Below are 22,559 nucleotides of genomic sequence, written 5' to 3'. Positions count from 1 at the left end.
GACATGGCTTTAGAGGAGCAGGCAAATTGAGAGAAACACCTACATTTGTACATTATGACAGCCTGTATTTGCCATAACCTCTGATTGATAAGCATTTAATATATGAACATGACTTTTTTATTTCTGTGTCTACAAATTTGTCTAGGGCATCATTAATTGATAGTGTTATACATTATACTTGCTTTTCACTGTTGTAAATTATTATCTACAATCTCCTAGCAGAAGCTCAGGGAAGACTTTCTGTCTGTGGTTTCCTGGAGTAGTTCTTCAGATCTGGCACTCTTTACTCATGGTTAGAACAATTATCTGGTGCAGTGTGTCTTGTACAGGCTGGCTGATCATGCCAAACTTTGATTTTTCACTGTTGCTGCATGGATGCATGGCTTCATCTGTAGTTTAACCTCATTTTACAGTTGAACGTGTTCCTTAGAATTTCTATATAACTTATGCACATATTCTACAGCATGCAAAGGTTTAAGTCAGATTTTCTATATACTTTGTTCCATTCTCAACCATGTCTTCTTCAAGTGACAGTTTCTGTGCCTTCTCTAATGAAGGCGCAGCACCTGGGGCCTTAGGCAACTTTGTGATTTTTCTTGTTTTCATTGAATTGTTTTCATGTCATAGAGGCACTGAGTAATAATGACTATGTGGATTTCCCCAACAAACAGCACCACAGTCTAATTTAAACACTGTTTTCCAGCGGCCTCCATTTGGCATTTCATACTAGTCAAAACTTAATTCAATTTACCAACTTCGACAAACAAAACACAATATAAAATGACATAAAGCCATTAGAAAGGATCCAAAGGAGGGCTATGAGGAGGATGACGGACCTAGACGGGAAGCCAAATGCAGAGTGGCTGGGGTCACTTGGCTTGTTCACCCAGAAGAAAAGGAGACTGAGGGGAGATCTCTTCACTGCCTAGAGTTTCTTCAGGAGAGGCAGTGGAGAGGCAGGTACTGATCTTTTCCCTGTGGTGACCAGTGATAGGACCCGAGGGAGCAGCACGAAGGTGTGGCAGGGGATGTTCAGGTTACACACCGAGAAGGGGGTTTGGCAGTGGGAACAGGCTCACCGGGGCAGTGGTCTCAGCACCAAAGCTCAAGAGGTGTTTGGTCAATGCTCTCAAGCACATGGTGTGATTCTCGGGGCTCTTTCGCAGAGCCAGGAGTTGGACTCGATCCTAGTGGGTCTCTTCCAACTCAGGATATTCTATCAATCTATGATTTCGTAACCAGTAGAGTTCTACTAAGCTCCTAATAGCCATTTTAAACGGATAAAACTCCCTGGCTACTGACCTACTAGGGCTTTTTTTTTCCCTTCAACACAGCGAGTGGCAGAGAAGGAACTGATCAGCCTTTGAGTCCTCCCCGCTGCCGGGCGGCCCCGCGCCGCAGGAGCGCATCGCTCCCTGCCCGGCCCTTCCCGCTCCCTGCCCGGCCCTTCCCGCTGCCTGCGCCCGGCGCCGCGACCCCCCTGCCCGCCCTGAGGAGCCACATGACCGCGGCCGACCCGGGGCCGTTCCTCGAGAGCCGCCCGCCCGCCCGGCGCTCCAGGTAAGGCAGGGAGGGAAGGAGGGAGGGAGGGGAGCGCCCCGTCCCGCCCAGCCCCGGCCCGGCCCCGGCGCTCAGCCCGCCCGGGAGGAATGAGCGAGCGAGCGGCCGCGCCGCGCCGCGGGTGAGTGCGGGGAGCCGGGCGGGGAGGGAGGGAAGGCAGGGGACAGGCAGGAGATAGACAGACAGGAGATAGACAGGCAGGAGATAGACAGGCAGGAGATAGACAGACAGGCAGGCGGGCGGGGACAGCCCCCCCAAAACAAGAATGAGTTTACGGGAAAGCTCCTGCGCGGGGGTGCGCGGAGGCAGGTGCGGGCTCCGCGTTGTTGCCGCTGCCCTGCGGGGAATGTCAGCCGGGCACAGCTCCCCCTTCCCCAGGGCGCCATCCGAGCCTGTCGGGCGCTCTGGAGTTTTAACATCAGAGGCGCCTTGCAAGAGTGCGGAGAGAAGCAAACTCACTCTCCGCAGGTTAAAACTCCGTTGTCCGCTGGCGGTCCTGCAGTGGAGAGTGGCGTGTGGGGAAAGCCCAGGTATCCCACAGGGAAAAAGTTGCGGTGCTGCGCTCCCGGGGCTCCCCACGGGCAAAATGGTTACAAGCAATCCCTGCGACTGTGCGTTGGTTTTGCAACAGTGGCCTGTGGCCCTCCTCCCTCAGAGCCGGCCGGGCGGTGCGCGGTGTCCATTGAGCTCCGGCCGGCGGTGCGGGCTCGGGACGGGCAGGGGGAGTTCGCTCGGAGATGCCGCTGTCGGTATCCACTGAGGGCAGTGCCCTGTGGAGTGCCCGGCCGCCAGCCTGAGCCCGGGATGTCTGCTCTGCTCCCTCAAATTATACTAGTTAGCCAACGAAGAATTTTTTAAATACTGTTTGGCTTTTGTACCGAAAAGCTTTGTTGTGATTTCTGTTGTTATGCCTTTGAAGCCCCGCTGGCAACGTGATCTGCAAAGCCCACCTTGCATCCATCCCATCAGACACAATTTACTGTGTAATCTTGTAGCACACACCAGAAAATTTCCAGTGTGGCCACGTGTGAAATTAATGTGTGACCACCACATGAAAGTGTTTTTCTGTTGTATTTTGAATTTTTCAAAGGAAAACATGACAACTACTCCTCCCCCCCCTCAAAAAAAAAAAAAAAAAAAAAAAAAAAAAAAAAAAAAAAGTTACGCATTTGTTGATGGCAAATCTTAGCTACTGAGAGGTCCCACTGCAGTTTCAGACCTGTCACAGCCATCACTCTGTCTCATCTCCAGCCTCTAAATTTAACTGCATGCTGAACAAATAGTGGATGTTCGAGTGGTTTTGATTTCTAAGTTGCTAATTGCCTTTGATTTAAGTGACAACCTGGGCTCAGGGCTCAAACACAGTATTAAGCTTTTAGTAACATTTATAGGGGGTTTTGCTGTAAAGAGGAAAGGTGTGCAGTTAAAAAGAAAAATTTGACCTTGACAGCTGAGCATTTTGCTTGGTGTTGAAATCATAGAAAAACAGAGTGCTTAAAAAAAACAGGTATGTATGGATTAAAAATAGATGTTTAGATCATTAACTGTATAGCTGACAGAGTTCTGTGTAGCATGATGTTCTAGAAAAAACAAAAACTTAGGTTGATGAGCCAGATTTTGTTTGCATGCAGCCAGATTTTTGCATTTTCAGGGCTGCAGATAATATTGACTTAATTGACTGCACATGCTCTCAACTGGAGAAACAATAAGTGGTATTACAAGTGGTATCCTCCTTCCAGTCAGGCCCACCAGCAGTCCAGTAGAACCTGTGATCTTCCACATGCACACACACACACACACTCTTAAAGGGGATTTTCCAAGATGTCCCACAACTAGTAAGAAGCCAACTGCATGATCTTAATGCCAAATACAAACACTTTTTTCTGTCCACTTTCCAGGGTGAAGGTGTGTAATTAATTTGCTGCTGTCACTGTCCTCTGATACAGGAAGAGATGGTCAGGCACATTTGAATGAAGACATCAGGAGTCACCATGCTCCATAAACCTACATTCCCCCCATGGTGCCCTTGGTGGCTGGAAAGTTTTCAAAACTCTTGAATATAACACCAGGGCTTGAACCAGGGAAATCCAGGTCACATCTCAGCTGAGCTGAGGGATAAAAGAGTTCATGAGTGCTGCTTCCTTTGTCTGTACACCCAGGTTTCTCTTTCATGGGATTCACTGTATGTGCCATCCCTGTGTTCACCTAGAAGATGCCCAGGGAGCTGGGAAAATGAGGTTTTCTCAGTATAGATATAGCAGCTATATCTTACCCAGGTCACTAAGATAAATTATTAGTGAGGAAGCAGTAAGGGAATCAGAGGTAAGCCTTTAGGTTTCAGTGTGAATCTGGGCATAATGTTCAAAGGTAAGAACAGCCAAATACCTGTGAGCTTCAGCTTTGAGGGAGGCAATGATTTTGGGTTCATTTTGTACAAAAAGTCTAGTCTAGATGGTTGGTCATTAACTGACTGTTAATATGAGATCTTGCAAAAACATCTTTCCATTTTTCCTGAATTCGACCTAAAATCAGAAGATTATGGGTATTACTTGATTCTCTTTTGAGGTTCTGGCTTCACTTCTCTAGAAGATCAGAAGCACTTTACAAGAGCCATTTTTTAGGAGAGAATGTAATTGTTCTCATCTGAGAGTCTAGAGAACTGAGAGAGACCTCAGAAGGCCTATCCAAAATACAGAGTAAATTAGCATAGGAAATGAGTCAGGCAAACAACTTACTTGCTGCAGTCACAGCATTGAATTGCTTTTCCCTAACTCAGTGGAACTGTTAAGAAATTCATGGGCCATTCCTCTTGCAGTGGCTTGAAAAGGGCAGACATGCCTTTTATGCTTCTTTCTGATGTAACTGGAATTAAATATGCATTGTAGCTCAGTTACATTAGATAACTGAGCATAAATTCATCCATCTTCCACTTGAAATTCTGTTCCCAAATGTAGCAGCTGAATATTCTTTCTTTTGTTTTCTATTTTTTGGATGGGTTGGATGTTTCTTGCTTTTGTTTTTACAGAAGAATCTTTTTAGCATTCCTTAGAAACTAATTAAAATGCTTCCCTTTTGGCTTATTCTCCTAATTTATTAATACCACAAATAACTTTTCTTTGGTGACCCACTTTCATAGGTATCTGAACATCTAGCAAAATTGTAACTCATCAGGAAGGCACTGTAGACTAATAAATAGCATCTCGAGACAGGAAGAAAAGCCAAGACACTTCTTTCTTTGCCATGCAGAGTTTTACACACCACACATACAGAAAATACTGCTCTATTCCCCAGCTCAATCGGTGCTATTAGCCCAAAAGAAAGCACTTTATTGATTAAACAATTGATTTAAAGGTCAGAATATAGGATTGCATCTATTCTCCTGCCTGAATTCAATTTTCACCCAACATCCACAGTGAAGAAACTGCTCTTTGCATAAATATAAATTGAAATACTGGTCAGTGTGAGTGCTCAAGCAAATAAACTTTCTCTTCTAGCTCCCAAGGCAATTTCCTGGCACTATGCTGTCTTCAAAACCACTAGACTTCAACTAAGATACTGCTATTTATTGAATTATCTTAACTGCTTTGTGAAAAGTACAGATTTGCATAGAAAAAGAGGACACTCTTTTTCTTGATTTAATGACCATGATGATCAACGGGCCACTGGAAATGGTGGAGCTGTACAGCCTCTAAATCAGAGCTCAGCTGGCACAGAAGAGTACACCTAATTTCATGATCATTTCAAAATACACAGCTCCCAAAATATGTTGCTTTTTGGGAGCTGAAACTACACAGAGTTATTGCAAGAAGTGATTAATTACCCTGTGTCCTGCAGACACTCCAACACTGGGCATGTTTTAGAGGCAGTCTGCTCTAGGAGTGTGGTCTGTGGTTGTCCCAGCCCAAGGATACTCAGTGTTGCCACCTTCTCTCTGAAGTCTGCTGAAGAGCAACCCCCAACAGGAGAGCATAAGATTTACTTGGTGACTTCTGATGAAGATTTGCTTTCCTTTGCAGTAAGTGTGGACGTCTGTGTAAGTGTGAGAGAATTATGGTGGCGTTTAAAGGAGTCTGGACTCAGCCCTTCTGGAAAGCCGTTTCGGCAGAATTTTTGGCCATGCTCATTTTTGTCCTCCTCAGCCTTGGCTCCACGATCAACTGGGGTGGAGCAGAGGAGCACCTGCCTGTGGACATGGTCCTTATCTCCCTCTGCTTTGGGCTCAGCATTGCCACCATGGTGCAGTGCTTTGGACACATCAGCGGAGGCCACATCAACCCTGCTGTGACCGTGGCCATGGTGTGCACGAGGAAGATCAGCCTCGCCAAGTCTGTCTTCTACATTCTGGCCCAGTGCCTGGGAGCCATTGTGGGCGCGGGCATCCTTTACCTCGTCACGCCGCCCAGCGTGGTGGGGGGCCTGGGAGTCACTGCGGTAATCACCTCTCCTCTGCCCCTCTGCTAGCTCAGACCCTGGGAAAATAGAATCTGTGTCAAACAGAACGGGGAGAGCTCAGGTGCAGATTTTGACAGCTTGCTGGTTTGTTTACAACAACCAGACAGGGCTTAAAGCTCTCCTTAGGATGGGTTTATGCAGTGTAATAGCTACAGCCATTCCTTATATAGAAGTTCTCTTTCCTAGAACTTCCCCAAATCTGATGACAGCAGGTAATGTTAATTTACATACAAAATTTAAATAATGTATGTGTGAAATGTCATTTTTATATGGTCTGGGGAGGGGAAATTAATTCCATGCTATTATGATGGGGATTGAAAAAACATCAATTTAAAATGACATACTTTTGAAATAGATTGTGGCTTAGATTTCAGCTTTGTTCTAAACTAATAAGGAATGCCATCAGTTAGCCCTGTTGCAGCACTTATTAAAAATGCACTTGAGCCGCACACTGCTTAATTTTTAATTGAAATTTAAATTAATTAAGTCAGAGCTAATTAATGAATTTATAATTGAATAGTAAATTCCAGTGCTCCCAAGAAAAAAAAAATGGTGAAAGGGAAGTGCAGCATTTGCAAATCCCTGTGTAAAAATAAGCTATACTTCTGCAGTCCAACTTTGAAGTTCCAGTTGGGTGTTACTGTTAAGCTTTCTGTTCTCAGTCCAGCAGTGATTTTCCATGGGTCTCAAAATAAAATACCATTTTAAAGATTAAAGAAAAAAAAAAAAAGGGAGAAGATTGAAGAGAGGGGAAGCTGTATCTCTAAAAGGTCATTGTTGTCTTTCACTTTGTACTGTTTTGCAATATCATTCATTGAAATACAATTTAGGCATGTGATGGCTGTCTGATTTACAAAATCACCTTTTCTTCATTTCTGGTGTTTCTTTGCCTTCTTACAGGTACACAGAGATCTTTCTGCTGGGCATGGACTCCTGGTGGAATTGATAATTACATTCCAGCTGGTTTTTACTATTTTTGCTAGCTGTGATTCAAAACGAAGTGATGTCACTGGTTCAGTAGCTTTAGCAATTGGATTTTCTGTTGCAATTGGACACTTATTTGCTGTAAGTTAATGGTTTCTCTTTAAAAAATAGATCCCTTTACCCTTTATGACTACTTCAGAAGTAAATGAAAACTTTTGTGACCTTTAGAGCAATTACAGCTATATAGCTATTGTATTCTTTATGGGTCCATGCCAAAGCCCTTTGGAGTCTCAGGAGTGTCCCCTTGGGTAGGGTGGTGCACTAGAACTTTTCAGGCTGTTCATGTGATGACTTTTTTAAACTTTGTGTTAAGACTCAGGAGAGTGATGGTATCTGCTGTAAAGAGGAGGAGCTGTACAAAACCAGGGTATCCCATAGAAATCAAATCACTACCTTTCAGACTTTAATAACAGGCAACATTTTCTCTCTGCTTTAGATCAATTACACCGGTGCCAGTATGAACCCAGCTCGATCATTCGGACCTGCTGTCATTATGGGCATTTGGGAAAACCAATGGGTAATTCTCCTTTCATACTTCCTTCATCATAGCAACAAACAGTGATGAGGATTTTTCATATGTCATTTGCTTTCAGTTATCTCTCCCAGTACATCCCACAGAGACCATCCCCGAGGAAGACAGGCACTAACCTGCCCCATGTTAGGCATCATCATGCTCCTCCCCTAAGACTGCAGTGCAGCATGTTGGAATAGCATCTTACTATTCAGGGGCCTTTTTGTGGAGGTAGTAGCTGGAGTAGAAAGGAAATCATACAAAAAGTTCAAAACTAAACCAAAAACAAACAAAAACCCATGACCCAGGGAGACTGAAATAATTGAACTGCTAAAAAGAAAGTCCTCCAAGGCAGATTGCAAATCCCACAGGTCATGCTGGTGAGGAGCTATGGAAGTAATTCTGTCAACTTCACCTTTCACCTGGTTCTGCAGCAAACTGGGGCAGATGTATACAATGTGAACAGGGACCCTCTGTGATCTGGTTCCTGGGGGAGAACCTGTCTTGGCAAATGCCCACAGTGAGAGATGAAGAGGTTGCAGTCTGGTGTTTGCAGACCAGGCCAGATGTTACCTTCCTCAGTTTGAAAGTATTAGCTTAGCCAGGAGCAGTTGTGCAGGAAACAATGTTATAAGCAGGCTGTGAATGATGCAGTGAATTTCTATGGCATCCAACAATCCAACTTATAAAAAAGCATTTCATATTTTATAAGGGAGAGATGGATCACGGCTCAGCCTCACGTAATTATATGGAGAGAAATCACTTCTAGGGACACTTTCAGTGCTAACTGGAGGAGCTGTGTATTACAGTGCATATAAGGATTTTCTTGATTTTTAAACTGTGAAGCCCACACTGCTCCCACTACAGCTAAGAATAGAAATAGCATTGTCTTCAGGCCCTAAGGCTTCCATTCTGCAAACATGATACCATGTGTAACTTTGTTCCCAAGAGTTATCCTATTGAGGCAGATTTACCCAGTTATCAGTGAATGGCTTGTTCATATGAAAAACTGCTGTAGTTTTTCACAAGATTAATTATCCATACTCTGAGGAAGCCTGTAATTTATAACTAAAGCTATAAACAATAAACAAATATACCATGGAGAAATTTGCAGGAGAAGCTTAGTTACTGTCCTGGACACTTGGAAAAACAGCTTTTTTTTCCTCCTCCAGAGCAGTGACATTGGCATACCATCGGCAGGGGCCTGTGAGCTTTGGCACCTACTAATGTTACTGCACTGCTGCCTGTCATGATGAAATAGATAGGTACCTACAAAGTTGTATTATGTCCATTGTATTTGCTTATTCAAATTAGATTATTAGAGTGCCTGTTTTGGTTGACTGCCTGTTGTGTTCTTTAGGATTAAATGCCAAATTTTAAATATTTTGGAAACATAAGTCTGAAATACCGAAGCAGAACTGTTTGTGTGTACACTAGGAATGGTTTTCTTTCCTTGAAAGTTCGTTGTTACCTTGGTTCTAAATGCAGAAAGAAAATCACTTTTCTACATCAGTGTTTCCTTTATGTGTCTTCCTGCGAAGAGTCCATATTTATGGTCTACAGCTGGCAATGAGCAACGAAAGGTTTAGAAGAGGTCTCCTGTAAAGAGATAGATGAATAAAACTTGACAAAATTATTTCACTTTGAAGTGAAGTGGGCCTGCTTGTCAGTCATCTTATCACTGTTAATTTAAAAGCTTAATGCTTGGGTTTTTTTCCACCTCCTTTTTCTGCAGGTGTACTGGGTGGGACCAATAATCGGAGCAGTCCTTGCCGGTGCTCTGTATGAGTACGTCTATTGCCCAGACGTTGAGCTCAAGCGCCGCTTCAAAGATGTCTTTGGTAAGGCTTCCCAGCCTTCCAAGAGCAAGTACATCGAGGTGGATGACGGCAGGAGCCATGTGGAGACTGATGACCTGATCCTGAAGCCTGGCATCGTTCATGTCATTGATATCGACAGGGGTGAGGACAAGAAGGGAAGAGATCCATCCAGCGAGGTGTTGTCTTCCGTATGACTAGCAAGAGGCACTGAAAGCAGAGAGCAGCCTGCTAGCACGTCCACAGATATCCTTCCACCCATTAAAGAAACAGATCTCCTCTAGACTGAGCACCTTCCACTTCTTGACAGGTATGGTGTAGGCAGCTGCATGGAGTGGTGTCACCAAACCATACGCCTGCTCAGTTGGAAGATTAGGACTTTGCAACAATTAGGATTCCCCATCTATTATTCCAGATTTAGACTTGTTCCTAGTATTTTCCTTTCCTTCTTTCTGGAGCAACCCCAAAGTCAGAAAAAGAGATGAATACATTCTCCTTTAATAAATCAGTCAATAATGAGATAAGGATAGAGATGTGTAACATTCAGATTGACAGTTAAGACATATCAGGAAATGCCTATAGACATGAAGACCTACTTATCAGATTGTTCTTCTGACACTTAATTGGCTGTTGTCAGCTCTGATTATAACATCTTACCCATTAAGCGTTCTCTGCGAGATTCAGAGACAGCACCAGCACTATTTAAAAGTTTTATCCACAGTCAAGCAAAGGAGTATTGTTTCCACTCATGTACATCACTATTGCCTTGCAAACTACCTCTGAAAAAATGATACTTTAACAGGCTTTTTAAAAAAAATTCTATCAACCCATCAAATTTCACTCATGTGATTTGCCGTACAAATACATTACCTTCATCCCCAAGAGTAAATACGCTGAAATGGAATGTTGAAGTGTACAGTAATAAAGCTGCAAAGCAGTTGATTGTACTTCGTGCTCCCTCTTGTCATTGTCTATCTGGTGAAACATTCTCCTGGGGTTTGACTATTGACCATTTGGTGTTAGCAGACTCTCAAGGTCATGCAAAGAATATAAAGGCTTTCCTGTTACTTAATAACTCAAATAAGAGATATCAGAAGAAAAGAAGGCATATCTGTTTTCAGTGCACTTGTTTGAATACACATTTCTGTGCTAATTTATGTAAACTAAAGGTTTAAATTACTTACCTATTTTCTTACGAGATGGGTGGAGATAGTGTTTTTTTAATTTATTAGTAATGTAGAGAGATTTTAACTTTTAACTGTATTGAGATTCTGATTGGGAAATATTTTTTTATAACAGATGATAAAAATATGACTGCTTCTGGCTTTTTGTTGTAACTGATGCCTAACTATTTGAACAGGTTCCCGGTTTGTTCCAGTGTTCACATAGTCATAAACTACACCTCTGGCAAAGATTTCTTTATCAGTTGTTAGAAAAAGGTTCAAGTGCTTGCAGGGTGTTTTAGGGGGAAAAGGACATGAAATATATTTGGTAAACAGTGTTTCCCCTATAGAGGTTTTTGCCAGACATAATCTCCCCAGCAGAACATTTATGTAAAGCTGTTACTGACTTACTGCTTTTGTTTCTGATCAGTGGCTTTGAGTTTTACAATATGCAGCTGCAGAGCAGTCAGGAGCATGGTATTATTACTGTAATTATATAGGTTTTATTTTTAAATTGAAAAGCTACCCCTGCTTATTTAGCAATAAGAGAGGAAAAAAAGTATTAGCCCTGACTGTGGGCTGTATTAGTCTCATCTGTTCTTTGACGTACTCTACATGCAATCTTTATTACAGGGAATTAGATGTTTCTAATGAGATAATAAACCACTACAGCCCTCAAATCTGTGCACTATGATCCAAGGGCAATTCTAGTATCCCAGCTTGCAGCCTTGTATAGTCCCAGCATGTCCTTTTTCAAGTTTCACATTTTTCTTGCCTTAAACCCTGTTAGTGTGGAGCAAGTTCCCTGCACTGAACCTGAGATTCATGACTTCTTCATGCATTTGCATTCGAGTGTGGCTGGGGACCTGCAATGGACAATGTCAAATTGCAGATAAGAGCTCACTCCCACAGCAAGGACTAAGTCTCCCAAGGGAAGGGCAGCACCGGTGTGGTGTTAAACCTCTGCTCTGATGGATAAATACCATGATAAAGAGATTCAATGAGAAAAATCAAAACTTGTTGGGGGATTTGTCTAGGCATTTAGTTGGGCTTTTTTTTTTTTTTTTTTTTTTTTTTTTTAATAGTTCCAATCTGTATTTTTTAAAGGGACATTTTGGTGAAACCTTTTGCATGGCTTATAAAGGTAAAGAGTAATACACATAGAATTGGTGGATTTTTAAGCAAAGGTTTGCATTTTTTTTTTTTTTTGTATTTAAAGACACTCCTTAATTTGTGAATTTTGCATGGTACTGTGTTATTTAGTTAAAAAGCTGTGATTTTTTTTTATGCTTAAGGGTCCTTTACACAAATGGCTTGACGTGTGTTTTCCTCACCCAGCCTGATTCTGCTGCTGAGGTGAGCATAATGTGAGCATTGCACCAGCCACCTCTGCTAGGAGGATCTTTTTCCTGAAACACTCTGTATTAATGAACTGTGGCAAACACTCAGAACAGGCCCCAGAACCAGCAGAACTCCTTATTGAGGATAAGATCCTGAGACTTCTGAAAAGGTCAGGGAAAAGAAGAGACTAAAATAGAGACCACCAGACAGTAAAGGTTGATGCCATGCCATTAGACATTGGCAGGTAAGCAATGTGTGGTAGGTCTGCTCCTGATCCCACAGATTAAAACTCGTGGAGGAGTTTGTCATTGACTACAGTGGAAATGATCATGAGCTTTTTGGGGGCCTAGTGGCTTCTCTCACACACTTCACTGTGTTTTTTCTAAAATCCGAGGCTTTCAGCAATATACTTAATTTTGGAAGAAGATGCATTCAACTTGATGTTTATGACCCACCCGAAAGTAAAACCTTAGGAGTGACTGTAATCACAGGTGGTTCTGTTCCACCACAAGACATGACCATTCATATAAGGGAACATCACTCTTCAGCATCTATTAGGACTTAGTTTAGCATAGGGATATGTGCTCCTCTAAACTGTCTTGCAATGGTATCATCACTGTACAATAGTCATACTTGGTTAAATAAAAGACTAGCATGACCTTTTTATGGATTCAAGATACTTTTGCTTTAGTACTTTTTTAAAATGTGTACTTTGATACTGTTTGAGTGAGATTTGTATTGTAAAGCTCTTCAGCTCTATATTGCACCTCAGAACACACTTGAGGTCCTCTTAAAACATTTCTTGGTTTTGGTGGGAAATATTTTTTGTTTATGATGGTGGATGGGTATCACAGGATGACTGGCAGCTCTGCCATCATTTTGGGGCCCCAAAAAATTGGATGAGTCTCACTCCTCCATGATGGCACAATTGTTTTCAATGCTATATTTGCACTTTAACAAGCACCTTCATAATACTGAGTCACTGGGTTTGAGAAAAGAAAGCATGGAAGCTAAGGGTGATTCCACACAAATACCTTTTAGGCTGTGTGTACTCTGAGGAGTTCATCACCCAAATTCTAACTATTCTCAGGAAAAAAGAAAAAGAAACCCTGCAGCATTCAAGTTGTCATGATAACCTTTCTGTTGAAATGTTCCACCTTTCAGTGGAAGTTGGAGTGAGATTCATCTCATGCCGTGTTTAGCCATGTCGCATGTATTTGAATACCAGCTTTTCAAAATGTGTTTTATTTCTGATTATTAGTAATTACTACAGTATGTGCTTAGAAAGCTGGATGGCCATCTACCTTTCTAGTGCTTGATGGCAGAGCAGCCACTGCTGTGCTCTGAAACATCTTATCTGCCAGCTGTGTAACACATTCAGGATATTATACACCATCCAATATTTTTAATCTTATTTTACATTGTGAGTCTTTCTTCTCAAGGTGAGAGGTGAAAACATCATGCACAATTTTTTGTATCTCAATTCAGCCTGTGTGTATCTGAGTTTCTCAAGGACTTTCTAAATAGACAATATGTAAATATAGACTGAAGTATTTGCTACCCACTTACAATCTAAGTCATACTGTTGCAGTCTGAAATTTAGGACAAATGAGGTAAAGAAAACTGTGTATATGGATTTTTCCACAAGACTGATTATTGTTTAAGTGCTTAGTCACCATGATATCAGAACTAATGTAACAGGATTTAAAATTTCCATATGTAATATTTGGAATAATCTACTGAAAAATTCACTAGAAAATAATACAGGGTTATCTGGTTCCCACATGTATTCTACTGTTTCTCACACTACTGTTGCAAATAAACGTGTTTAAAAAAAAAGGCATCTTGTGGTCATTGAAAACATTTCATGATCCTAAAGCTCAGGACTGAAATAAAAGGAAGAACTCCGAATTCAACCCATAGAACATGTCTAAGAGGAGTCTGGAAGTGTGTGCAACAGAGAATGAATAATTTACTGTGGAAAAATACTCAGAGAAGAGAGTTGCTTGTGCAAAAGATTTAATATCTGTAAGAAAATGAGCTAAACCAATTAAAGCAAAAATTATGCCAGTATGCTGTCATGGTTCAAGCCCAGCTGGCAGCTAAGCCCCACACAGCCACTTGCTCACCTCCCCCACTCCATCCTAGTGGAATGGGGAGGAGGATCAATACTAAAACTTGTATGTTGAGATAAGAGCAGTTTAATAAAAAACTCCAAAACATCAGTGTGTTATCAGCATTGCTCTCATACTAAATTCAAAAACACAGCACTGTACCAGCTACTGAGAAAAAATTAACTCCATCCCAGCTGAAACCAGATCATATATGTACACCACTGATTTTGCATATGGATTAAAAACTCATAGCACTAGTGGAGAGCCAAGGTTTTTAAAAGTGATAGAAATCATAACGGCACTTCAGACTCCTTTCACTAAAACACAACTTGTGAGACCAAGCTCCCATGACAATCTTCAGCAACGGAAATCAGATCCTGTGACATTTCTAGTCGTCTAGCTCTTTGCTTGGAATGCAAAATTTAGCTCCTGTGGCATTAATGGAGATAAATTAGGAACCTGAAAATGACTAATATGAAAACACATCACCTGGGATAGCTTCTAAACAGCAGGAACGGCTCATGCCTGATATTCACTCCTTGCAGTTTTCAGCTGAAGCCTTCAGCTTCTTCAAGCTCCAGAGGCATCTCACAAGAGGCTTAGGGAAGTGTGTATGTTGCATACAACTTAATACACACATAATTTGTACCTTACTGAAACAGGTTCTCAAGGGAATTTAGGAAGAACTAATAAAATTATTTTGGTGTCACAATCACATGAGGAAGGAGCCACTCTGACATTTTGAAACAAGAATAAAACAGGAATAGGGGTGTCTGGAGAGTTACAAAGACAAACACATAGTGATGGAGCTGTCTGCAATGTTAAGATGAAGGGTCCTGGGAAGAACACAAAAAGCAACCATGTGGGCAAGGGAGATCTTTGTAGTATACCTCTTACCCGGGGATTACTGGCACTAAGGTATCAGGGATTAAAACAGTCCCCATTGTATGAGGATGTGTATGAAGCTTTTGGATCTCATCTGAGCCTTTTTTGGATCCCATGGAGAGGCTGAGCCATGCTCCTCACTCTAGCCTTCAGTGGTGACACTGTCTTCAGCAGCAAGAGCTACAAACAGCAACTGTGACAGAGTCATCTGCTTAAAAAGAGAACTTAGAGAGTAGATATTTCCAATATCAGGTTCCTTTTAAACCCTTCTTTGGCTTTAGACTCCTTTATCAGTTGTAGATTGTAGTGTATTGCAAACATTATACACTGCTTTATTTGTATCAGACTGATAACTGTTATCTTGGCTATTAATTTCTTTTGACCTTTCTTGCCTAGTTAGAAAAACAATCCTTACAAGTACAAGAACAGTGGCATAATCTGACTGAGAAAGCTATCATAATGTTCTTTGGAAAGGAAATTGGGGCTTGTATTATTTGTCTCTCACCTTGCCATGTGGGATGGGGAGAGGCAGAGGTTTTCTCTGGGCATGCCTGGCAAACAGAGCTCCCAGCTGCTGTTCTCCACTCATGCACAGCGATGAGCTGCCAGTGATGTTTCATCCCTATTTCCCTTCTGATATGAATCTTCATAAAAACCTCTGGAATTCACAGTATGCCTATAAGTTCTTGTAAACAGACATGTCTATTAAAATGTGCACATATGTGCTTATGTGTGCATACACCTGAGTGTGAAAGGTGCAGGGAGGCACAACGTGGCACAGCCACTGTGTTTACTTCTTCCCTGCAGTGAAAAAGAACAGTGGATAGAACTGTGGGAGATCAGCTGCCATTTGAGATTGCTGCAAGCCCCACTGGGATCCTAATGACTTGGTCATTTATTTCCACTTATTTCTGAGCCATATGTCATCCAGCTTGAAATGGGGCCATCTCCTACTGCCGTGGAGCCAATGGGGTTCTGCTGCTCTTCCTCCCAAAAGTTCATTTGCCACGAGGTTTTCTTTCCCCACATTTCAAGCAGTTAAAAATTGATTGCCTTAGACATTTTGTAACTTTCTACCATGCGAAATATTTTACCATTATTCCACTCTACCTTAATGTTAATTCCATTTATTCTGTGGGAATTACTTCATTATTTCAGAACAGCAAATCTCAGGGCATTGGAAAGTCATTCATTTTTCCTCAAAAATTTCCTTTGATAGTTCCTAGTGACATCTCTGCTATTCTGTTCCAGTACTTAATTATTTCCATTTGCCTGGTATCTCAGTGCCTAGCTGCCTTGTGTTCCCATATTCAGACAGGAACACATGCATATTTTGTTTTGTCTTTCCAGCTGAATGAGCTCATCAGAGCTGGAATGAGATGATTTAGTCTCTAGATCTCCCTTTTGTGAGCTTCTTCAAGCTGCTACTGTCACTTTGGACTTGGGGCCACTTTTTCTAGCCAGCAGCAGAGTTACACCAGAGTGGGGGGCATTTCATCTACTTTGACTTGCCAGAGCTGTACAGTACACAGGATAAATCCTGCCTTCCCTTCCAGAAGAGATGAAGTAGGTTTACACCAGCCAAACCCGGTCTTAGACAACTGCAGTAGAGCAAACAGTGTCCCAGCAAAGAAATAATCAGTCTTGAAAAGATGGGATTTGGGCTTGTGGCCAGTCCCTGGGCTCTGATTTGCAAGAAAAACATCAATAGGAAAACTGGAACAATGGCTGATTGTCCCTGTAAGTTCTGAACATATGTGCATGAATATCCAGTAAGAAAAAGCCTAATGCTTCATGATTAAAGATGACAGAGCAGGGACAAAATGAACTCTGGAGATCAGGAAGATGTACATAGATGTTGGACTCTGCTGTTGTTTGCCCACAGGTATTGCTCCAGAGAAACAGCTGCACAGCATCTTCTCAGAGCTGAGTCAGACCAGCTGTACAGGGTAGGATGCACACAAACACAAATGTTTCAGACACAAGGCTTTTTTGTTTTTCTCTCTTCTTCTACAGCTGCCCAGCATACTTCAGATTTACTGGAGGCAAACATTGCTAGGGCATGAATGCAGAAGCTTTTCTAGCCTCGAGACTAAAATGTGAGAATAAAGCTTTGTGTCCTCCAACCTTTTAGCTTTGAAAAGGCCCAGCAAATGCCATGGAGTGAGCTTTAACAAAAGAGGTCAAAAAGTCCATCTGGATCCCTCTGCATCCTAGTCATTCCTAGAGCTACCCTTAGAGAAATGATCCATAGGTTAATTTATCATTGTGTAAATAAAATATCCCCCAACTTCTTTTACCACTAGCCTTTTTGAGTTAAAATAAATATGCTTTGGTAGAGCAAAACTGAAGAGCATCTAAGGTTTATATATAGCAGCTATTTCTATTGTGTCCAAGTGGTGAGGAAAAGGTCAAGGCAAAATGATTTTACTGTCCTCCTAGTAAGAAAAATTGTTCTGTGTGTTTGGGGGACTTTAGGGGAAGAGGGCAGTTTGGTCTTTTTTCTTCTTATAGTTCTGGTTTTTTCAGATTGTACACATTTAGCTTTATCTTTTCTACAGGTTGAATCCTCAAATGGTCCTCAAATTAAGTAGAATAATTCATTTTCTCTCTTTTTTTCATTTCTTTGTCAAAAAGGATGCTTAAACTTTTCTGGCTGTTTTACATGTTTGCTCTGCAGGACCTGATGGCACCCTCCATTGTATGGTCTCCTTCCTTCTATATTTCATGCGCAGGCAACTGTCCCTTCAATGAATTTGGGACCCTGTGGAAACTGCAAAGGTTTTCACAATGGAGCTCCAAGCATCTGAATTTGTGATTCAGATTTTTCATTTTCATTTCAGAGTGCATTTTTCTTAACAAAATACATGGTTTCTGTGAGCTCTCTTTCGTGATGTACCAAAATTTTTCTTCTGAATCCAGCCCACTTTAATCCATTTTCTTAACATTTTGCTAATTATTTAGATTTTACCATATTTGAGATAATTGCCTAAATAAATTGGTTTTTTTTTATATTCCTCTCCATTTGTTTCTCATTTTAAGGGGTCCAATGGTTTTTCTGCCAACATATAAAAATTGTGTAAAGGGAGAAAATTCACATTCAGGCAGTAATGTATGGTAGTGCTGGAGTCTTGGGTGATAGAAGGAGCCTGAAAAGTTGTCATTTTAAATCCTTGAAAACACAAACTTTAGTTAATAGTGAAACATCTTAGGTTTCAGGGTTAACTGGAGAATGTATAATCCCAACAACATAATGTGAAAACCTAGACACTAATTTCCAGTTTTGCAGTCATAGGGTGATAAATCCTTAAGCTTTCCAGTGGGCAGAAGGAAATCCTATAGCTAAAGCAGGTTTCAAATACTCAGTTCTGTAGTCCTAGGAATGGTCAAAACTAATTTTTACTATGACATTTATGTATGTGTATATATAATTTAATGTTTAAATTTACATAAATATGTGTGTCTATAATACATATACATACACACATGCATAATGTAATATATATATATGTGTGTGTGTGTGTGTACATGTAAATAATTTATATACATATAAAACAAACGGCTAATAAGTCTTTAAGTGCTCTTTAAGTGTTACCCCACAGATTTAATAGTAAACTTTAACAGAAAAGATAACACAGATGCCCTGGCTCACATCTTTCTTTTCTGAACATTGGTATTTTCTCTCTTACGAGTGTTAACATTTCTCCAGCCAACATAAAGTGTTTATGCTGCAGATAAATCTGGAAGGAGGAAGCTTTGTCTGCTCTCATGGTTGGTACACAGAGTTTTCCTTGTGGTTTGATTTAACATGCAGCTATGAATGCTCTCTGTAAGTAACAAATCATCACACCTGCACTGAGTAAATACAATACATCTTGCTTTTGCCAACACATGATGTGTTTTTCTCTCCTGCTTTGTACTTTCTTGAATACAATCCAGGTCAGGAAGTCCTGAAAATCAGCCAGTTTTTTTCCAGCCATGACTGTACGTCTTACCAGATCCTTTCGTTCAGAATACCAACAGAACCAGTACAGATAATTCTTTTTACTTTTTTCTTTTATTTTTCCTTTTTTTTTTTTCTTTTTTTTTTTCCTTTTTTTTTTTCCATATGTGGATCTTTAGTCTGCTTGAAGCACCTCTGGTGGTGATAAGACACCACCTCTGCTGGTGACAAAAATAACCACAGCGATATTTTACATTACCTTTTTTTTTTTTTACAGACCAAATTTTTCTATTGAGGTTGATGCTTAAGAGGCAGCTGTATAACCCAGGCATGTTGATTTCTGTAGGTCAGCTAGTTTTCTTTCTTCTACAGACCCACATAGGAATCTAGAGGAAGAACAGTGCCAAAAGTAAAATCCTGATTACAAATACATTTACATTGTGGTTGTGCCTCTCCCATCCCTCCTTACTGGTGGTAACAGGGCTATTAAGACCTGTTCAGTCATGAGGGTGAATTTTTAATTAATAAAACAGAACTCTCTTCCACTTGCTCACTAGTGCCAGCTCTCCTGCATGACAAGGGCTGCAGAGGGTTATCTGTATTACTGAGCCACCGTAGACCCACAAATCTGAATTTGGAGTTGAAAGAGAATGTTAATCAGTACTTGTGGATACACAGATACTGTTAATTAGGAGAGAGGTTAGTTTTGTCTTGGTTTGGTTTGTGCTCTCTATTTGGTGAGAAGAAGACAACCAGATTTGCAATATTAGGAAAGCTTTACAATAACTGTTGTGTGAAATCCAAAATACTGCCAGTTGTGCTGTGAGATTCAGAATCAAAACATTCCTTTTTTATTTTTAATCAGATGAGTTTTAAATTAAAAACATTTTGTTTTCCTTTTTTTTTTTTTTAATCTCACATGATCATCTGATACAACTGTGAGAGCTGGAAACATCAAAATCGGAGACTCCAGGGTTTAAGGAATACAGCCAGACTGATGAAATACTTTACAAGTAGCAATGATATTATACACTTGCATTAGTCATTTGTTTTTAATGAGGCTATGCTTCTGTAGCACATGAAGCATGCAAAGTATCTACACTAGGAATGACTCAGGGATTAAATGCTGTCGGGGGATTAAGTTGGTGATGTCTCTCACAGCAATGCAGGGGAGCTCAAAACATCTCTGGATGGGGCTAGATCTCTTGGAAACAGAAGTGCTGATCTGCATAGTAGGAGGTGGCTCAGACAATGGTTAACAAAAATTACCAGAGATGCTGCAGTACTGGTGGTGGTGTGTTTCTGTGCAGTGTGACACTGCTAACGTAAATTCAAAGGGACTGTGGAAAAATTGTTTGTGCTAAGAATAAAATTTGTATAAAAATAGATGGTGAAACAAAGAGCATGAAAGTAGACACTTCAAAAGACATTTCACAGCAAGTAATATCTCACATTAATAGTTTTGCATGAGGAATTGCACTGTATTTTAGGAAATTTTCTTCAATTTATCATCCTGAGTAGTCTCTCAGAACATTTCTTTATAGCTTCTGTCAAATTCCAGTTGTAAACCAATCTTGCAAAGCAAGCAGGAGTCTATGTTGCTAATTAGTGAGGCCAACTTGAAGATGAGCTCAAAGTCCCAAATGCAGCTATAAATTGGTCTCTTCTCTGTTAAAAAATGGGATCTCCTCTTTCTGTGCTTCTACTCAGTCAAACTAATATATGGAAACAATGCTGTTGTGCTGAGAGGTTAAGTCAGGATTCTCTCCAGTGATAGCAAAATAACTTTTTCAAATTACAGATTATGCGCTTCAAGTCCTCATTACTGGAATTGAGGTTACCCTGTTGGACTGTGCTCCATAAAGCAGCCAATCTTCTTGGAAGAAGCAAATGTCTTTAATCTTGATGTCAGGGCTCTGGAGCCAAAGTTCTCCAAGTCCTTTTTTCTGTCATTGACACAGACAAAGGCTGTGGGATCTTAAGAAGAAATTGTCAACACACTTGTTATCAGTGACTGGTTTTCTCACAAGCATAGGTGCGGTCTACCAGACACTTTGTTCTGGATTAGCTATCTCCCACAAAACTTGGGAAAGGGTAAACGAGTGCTCTTCAATGGAAAGCAACCTTGGTTAAGCAGTCTATGACAATTATTTATACCAAGCTGACAGAGTTTGCAGTGATGCATTTGAAGGCCATTCATGTGATCAGTCCTAGGGGCTTTGTTCAGGAGGTAGTAAAGGGACATCATGCCAGTGACATCTCATAAACCTTAGACTAATTTTTGAGAGGATGTCTGACCATTTCAATGCTTAGCTGGATAGAAAACCAACATGTGCCAACAGCAGCTGCTCTGCAAGCAGCAAGAGTTATCCAAGTGATTTTAGGAGACCGTGGTATAGAAAAGTGGTGCCATAATACTTGAAAGTAGGCAGTTTCATCTTGTTGACAGCAGCCAAGCTGATAACAATATATGGAGGAGCTGTGGCATTTCCAGCAAACAGAGATGTGGCCTAACAGCCTAATCAATGCATTTAGGAAGGCTGTGAGTTTTGCTCTTTGACCTAGATATTCATCACTTTTTATCACTTGCAATTCCATACCAGCAGATCAAGATTATCTTCATTAGGCGTTACCGTAGCAGGATAACCCAGAGGTCAAGGTTTCACTCTGCTAGAAAGTGTGGAAATATAACAAAGTATGATCTCTGCCACAGAAGCCTCTAGTGGGCTATTGGCTAGAAAGGTGATAAAACAAACAGCCCTGGGGAGTGGAGGTAACTGAAATAGTGCAGAGGCAGCAGGATAACAAGGATCACATCAAGCCAGGTGTTGTCTTTTTTATCCTTATGCCAAGTACCATTGGAATACAAAGCTAATTTATACTTAGTTTCTGTCCTGTACATTTATCCAAGTCACTTAGTAAGGGAAAAATATGTTGAGTATGTCCAAGGTACGCCTCTATCAGAGAGAATTTTTTTCCCACCATTTATGTATTAATACTTTTCCACTCTACCTACAAAAAGACTTTACTGGTTTTGTTCTGAAAGGAATAGATTTTTCATAGCCTCTGTTTATTTCAATTTTCCTAAACCCTCTTCTATTAAGCTACACCATTTCCCTCTGTCCAGTAAGTTTGTGGACTTCAAATCTTGTGGAGTTCTTTTTAATATGATTTTAACCAAAGAACACCTGCTGTTCTTGATGTACATGTTGACCCTTTCAGCCCATTGATCACTTTTATTGTTTTTGTCTGCCCTCCTGATACTGCTAGCGTCAGAATTGTTTTAGCTATATAAGGACTGGGACTCATTGCAAAAATTGCTGCTGGCAGGGTTTCGGGTTCTCATATAGTCAGTGATCTGCATCTCTTCACCCCAATACAGGATACCTTTGTATGTATCTGCTCTCTTCTGCTCCTTTACTGCAGCGCACTCTCCAAAGCAATGTTGTGTGCTCTCTGGATGTAATACACTTAGCAAGAAATATTACAAACTCATCAAAACTGCTGAAGAATACTAACTTTAAGCATATTTCTGCAAGCTTTGAAAATTTCCCTTAAAAGCAACGTAAGACAGGCTGTGAGGGTGAAAGGGTGGGGAGGGAGAAGCCAACGACAAACAGACACTTGGGAAACTTAATAGAAAGCCTCCTGCACTTTCTTCAGTTCAAATAATGTACAGTCTCAGAGGGAAAGCAACTGCCACTTCTCATTCCTATGAGAGGTTTGCTGGACTGTGTGGAAACTACAGCTGCAGTGTGCCCTCTTATGGCAACACCAGTTGCTTTTTCT

General features: G+C 41.0%; 1 protein-coding gene across 2 annotated transcripts; it reads left to right on the top strand.

Annotated features, from left to right (window-relative positions):
* Nucleotides 1-1,502: 1,502 nt before the first annotated feature.
* AQP4 (aquaporin 4) lies at nt 1,503-13,638 on the top strand. 2 transcript variants are annotated; one of them, XM_083855881.1, is made up of 5 exons: nt 1,503-1,560; nt 5,577-5,991; nt 6,913-7,077; nt 7,433-7,513; nt 9,243-13,638. In XM_083855881.1, the coding sequence occupies exons 2-5, from the start codon at nt 5,611-5,613 to the stop codon at nt 9,519-9,521; spliced, it is 906 nt and encodes a 301-aa protein (XP_083712007.1). In that variant the 5' UTR covers nt 1,503-1,560; nt 5,577-5,610; the 3' UTR covers nt 9,522-13,638. The 2 variants fall into 2 exon arrangements, with proteins under 2 accessions (XP_083712007.1, XP_083712008.1); XM_083855882.1 differs by lacking the exon at nt 1,503-1,560 and adding an exon at nt 1,626-1,681.
* The last annotated feature ends 8,921 nt before the right edge of the window (nt 13,639-22,559 follow it).

The sequence above is a fragment of the Zosterops lateralis genome (genome assembly GCF_965231275.1).
Source record: "Zosterops lateralis genome assembly, chromosome: 1".
Taxonomy (NCBI): Eukaryota; Metazoa; Chordata; class Aves; order Passeriformes; family Zosteropidae; genus Zosterops; species Zosterops lateralis.
The sequence above is the reverse complement of the archived record's forward strand: the minus strand, read 5'-3'. Positions and strand labels throughout refer to the sequence as shown.

What these genes read in the sequence shown, in the direction of transcription:
- AQP4 (XM_083855882.1), top strand. Translation starts at nt 1,650, where the DNA reads ATGAGCGAGCGAGCGGCCGCGCCGCGCCGCGG. An exon ending in GGGGCCTGGGAGTCACTGCG is followed by an intron (nt 5,992 to 6,912) that starts GTAATCACCTCT and finishes GCCTTCTTACAG; the next exon opens with GTACACAGAGATCTTTCTGC. An exon ending in CAATTGGACACTTATTTGCT is followed by an intron (nt 7,078 to 7,432) that starts GTAAGTTAATGG and finishes TCTCTGCTTTAG; the next exon opens with ATCAATTACACCGGTGCCAG.